Source organism: Medicago sativa, chromosome 5, assembly GCF_051527215.1.
Source record: "Medicago sativa cultivar Bolivia chromosome 5, Bolivia_mono, whole genome shotgun sequence".
Lineage (NCBI taxonomy): Eukaryota > Viridiplantae > Streptophyta > Magnoliopsida > Fabales > Fabaceae > Medicago > Medicago sativa.
In genome coordinates this window covers 26543415-26548101 of record NC_140753.1, presented here as the reverse complement: position 1 = coordinate 26548101, position 4687 = coordinate 26543415, and the positions used below count along the sequence as shown (strand labels likewise).

General features: G+C 30.5%; 1 protein-coding gene across 1 annotated transcript; it reads right to left on the bottom strand.

The window, feature by feature from the left end:
* Positions 1–616: 616 nt before the first annotated feature.
* Positions 617–1129, bottom strand: LOC146921398 (uncharacterized). The gene has a single exon (XM_085711298.1). It carries the CDS (start codon positions 1127–1129, stop codon positions 617–619), a length of 513 nt encoding a protein of 170 aa, XP_085567424.1.
* Positions 1130–4687: the final 3558 nt, after the last annotated feature.

Below are 4687 nucleotides of genomic sequence, written 5' to 3'. Positions count from 1 at the left end.
CCGGACCACCCTTTCTAAGAATTAGAGACAACAACATTTGTGGCATTCATTTAAAGAAGCATAACAATTGTGACTTTAAAGTGTTAAACGCGTCCGGTACAAGTAAATTGCGTAAGAGGAATGTATGCATCACGTAACCGAAGGCACTTGCGACAGAGAATCGTTTGAAACACAAAGTAAGGAGATCTGATTTTGTAAAAGAAAAAAAAAAAATCTCCTCCTTATTAGATTAAATTTACAGTATTAAAAATCATTGTGCATAAAGTAAGGAGATCTGATTCCTTTTAAAAAAATGATTAATTTTTGAATTTATTTTAGTTGCCAATTATTTACCTTATTTGGGCTGATCAACATAGATTATTATTTTCTTTCAAAAAACATAGATTATTATTTATTATATTTAGATTTATGTCTAGCTAATTGGTTAACTAGAAGTAAATGGGTAAATTAGTTTTTTTTTTTTTTTTTTGACACAAGCAAACCCAATGCATTTCATTCATAAGAATAGTATCAATACAATCGGGAATTACATCAAATATAGTGCGAAAAGCATGGGATAAAACTGCTCTTGCAAGTACATGAGCGTTACCGTTTGCTTGACACATAGCAAAAACAACTAAGTAATTGTTATAAAAATTAAGGTTTTGCCCTGTTGTACAATTGAACCATACTCAGAATCGTTGGCTTTATTATGCTGCACATCATCCACAACCATTTTACAATCCATTTCAAATAATACGTTGTGATAACCCAACGAAACAATCCACTGAATACCTTGGTACAAGCCCCAAGCTTCACCTTCCGGTGGTGTCATTGCGGCATTATAATAAGATAACATAGCTGATATAAAATTACTTGTCTCGTCACGAACACAGGCCCCCATGCTTACTATTTTATCAGATGCAAAAATTGCCGCATCAATATTGCACTTGACAAAACCTGTAGGAGGAGGCTGCCAAGTTATGGGCTGAACTTGATGTTGTTGATGTACTTGTTCACGAGAATTCTTGCGAGCATGCTGCCGAGCGTGGAGCAGTACTTGAGCACGGCCAATAACAACTTCAATCGACTCTCTCTTGTCCTCCCAAAGCTGTAAGTTTCTCTTTCTCCAAAGACTCCACGCCGTCATCGTAAAAGTAGTAATTTGGGAGATATTAAGTTGTTGCCATATGCGGTTAAAGACATCTTGGAAACCTTCCGCGTCAATCATTAAACTCTCCAAAGTTGTGCACATATTCAATTTCTTCCAACACGCTATACTATCAGCACAATCAAGAAACAAATGCCAATTATATTCAGGGTACCTGTGACAAACAACACAATTTGGTTGACAATCAATTCCTTTACTTACCAACCTTTGTCTATTTGGTAAACAATCCCTCCCAAGCCTCCACATCAAATGCTTAACCTTGGGAGGGATAGGTAAGTATTATAAATATTTTGTATAAAAAACTTGTAAAAATTATGATTTAAAATTTGACAAGATACTCAGGTTTTAGCACTTCAAATTCCTCTTTATAAGTGTCTTCTTGATACAAAGCTGTAATTTGACAGAAAAATAAAGGAGGCCGTGTTAAATATAATGAGCTATCATATATTTGGAAACAATTCTGTCTTGGAATGATGAAATAAATGAGAGGTGGCACCTTTTATTTCTTGCAAAGGAGCAACCAACCTCATTGGTGATTACCGTTGGAAATTTAGGTCTTAATAAAATAGATTTCATAAAACATGTTCAACAATTATGAATCAATAGCGGAAGCAAAATAACATTGAACATGATTATGATTGGATTTACGACATGTTTGATTTATCAAGAATATTAAGAATTAGATATTAGGAATACTTGGATAAAGCTTTGCAACCCTCTCAACAGCAACGATAAACAGAAATGTGATCTGAAACAAACAACAAGGTTAGCGGCAACTGATTTGGTTCTTCTTCAACCGGTGCCTTTGTGCTTCGGGGAGAAGATAGGGTTTTTACGGTGTATTGGGGACCATAGCCTCTTTTATATTGGATGACCATTAGGGTTTCCCATTATTTCGTTAATAGGTCATCCGGACATCCACTCATTGAGCCCATATCAACTAATTAAATATTTAATTTATTATCCATTTAGAAACCTAATAACCTTATTACTTAATTTGATCACTAATCAATTAAGGCTCACAATTGATAAATAGCTAATATAATTATTATTACGATATTTGCCCAAATAATAATATTGGAATATAATAAAACAATAAATATTCAAACAATTACCACTTCAATGCCCATTCCTTACATGTGATGGTGGAGATTGTAGTATTGTACTCTCCCTCCAACAGAAAATTGTCTTCAACATCAGAGACTATCTGCAGGTATATAATCCTTATGCTTTCTGTTAAATTGGAAGTCAGTTTGTTCCATTTAAAATGTGCTGTTTTTACACACTCCACCATGTTGGTCTCTCTATCATTTAACAGCATTATTTAAAAGATTTTTAAGATGTTATGTGATGTTACTTTGCTATGGCAAATTTTTAAGATCTTATTTTTCATCATTTGAAAATGCTACATGTTGGGTTTTGCCAAATCTATAATTCTAAGGCGAGTTTTAGCATGGACCAATTGCATAATTTCCCCATCTTAGGCTCATTTGTTTTTACGGGTCACTACCTTGTTTCTACCGGTTATTACTTGTACATTGCTTTTTTTTAATAATTGATTATACATATATCACCGGTGTTAACAGGAAAATTGATTATACATTGTTTTTAATAAAAAATCACATGTATTATAAACACAAACCAGTTTTCTGAACCGAGCACATATTTTTGTGAACAATTACATAGGGGATTTATCAAAATCCGAAAATAAACTTGACAAATTAAGTATGAAAATAAGGATCATGTAAGCAAAATTTATTTATTATTTGAATTTGTTTTAAAATAAATTAATATAGAAAATATGATATTATATTAAAATAAATTTGAATTTGATATGGACATTGCGTAATTTATACAAGAGCCGATGTTCGAACGTTGGATACTCCACTTATTCACCTTAAAGGTAAATTTTAATTACTATACTATTTGACAAAAAATGATTAGATAATGAGTACAAACCCAAATAAAATTATTGAACAAATTTAGCATATTTTTGTTAATATTTATATTTTTTATTAACCCTCCGTTATCGGAGAAAAGGGACACTGATAATCTATAGTTTGACCAAGTTTGATTGAAAAAATTATTTCTTCACCAAGCTATAATAATATTTATTAAAGAGGCAATAGAAAAATCTTAGCAATGTTTTGTAAATCTTTCATTACATTACATTATCGTCAAATCCATTTTGTAAATCTTTCATGTTTTTCTTTTAGAAAAATCATCCTTAATTTTTCTTTTTAAAAAAAATATGTAATATGTAAAATCTGTACAAGTTGCCAGTCAAAATAATAAGACAATCCTAGCCATTCATATTATTTTATATTTAATCAATGATTCAATTTATATGAGCCTAAGTTGGGGAAATTTTGCAATTGCCCCATGCTAAACATTGCCTAATTCTAAATTGTAAATGTTTCCAAAATGGAATAGTATTGTTTATCTCTAATAATTTTTTGATTCATTTATGATAAAATAATTTCAAAATGGAAAATACGTACCTGTAAATAGATCATGATACGGTACAAACCCAAACAAAACGAGTCTCGGAATCCCCATCATCGTCATCTGATTTTTTGGTGAATAGTTGTCCCTGCGTCATCAATTGAATAGAAAACTATATTAACAGGACGTGTTGTGATTACTACTATAATACAAACTTTTTTTATCAACAGTATAATAGATTTATTTGACTTTTGGCAGTAGTTAATAGCTCACCTATTCCTTCACAAATGTCCTATTTTATCACCTTCTTTTTCTTGTAATAACTTTTCTAATAATTTTTCCCCTCTTTCTTCAAATACTTATGGAGGAAAGGAAAAAAGAATCATATGAGAAGGCAACTAAAGAATGAACGTGTTGAATATTGAAGAGCAATAGCTGGGCTTGAACACAAGGGAAAAAATTGCAATAGCTAGCAGTTCGTAGAAACACAAAATTCACTGTGTCAAATTTGTTGTGAATAACATCGTGGGTAAAGTGTAATAATATTTAAATGGCAAAGCAATTGAAATGATGTAGAAGAAAATAAAAAATGAATGGAATGTTTTTGGCAATTCCAATATATCAATAGTATATATATAAAGTAAGGTTTTTTATGCCACGTGCCACTTCCACATTCACTCTCAATATTTTTATTGTTTTTTCTATTTTTAAAAACAAATATTTTATTTAACATAAATATCTCAACAAACTTTTGATCTTATGCACTCAGTATTTTTTATCTCAACAAACTACACATCAATCAATCAATTAATCAATCAATAGTATATATATAAAGTAAGGTTTTTTATGCCACGTGTCACTTCCACATTCATTTATTTTTTCTATTTTTAAAAGAAATATATTTTATTTAACTTAAATATCTCAACAAACTTTTGATCTTATGCACTCAATATTTTTTATCTCAACAAACTACACATCAATCAATCAATCAATCAATAGTATATATATATAAAGTAAGGTTTTTTATGTCATGTGTGACTTCCATATTCATTCTCAATTTTTTTATTATTTTTTCTATTTTTAAAAACCAAT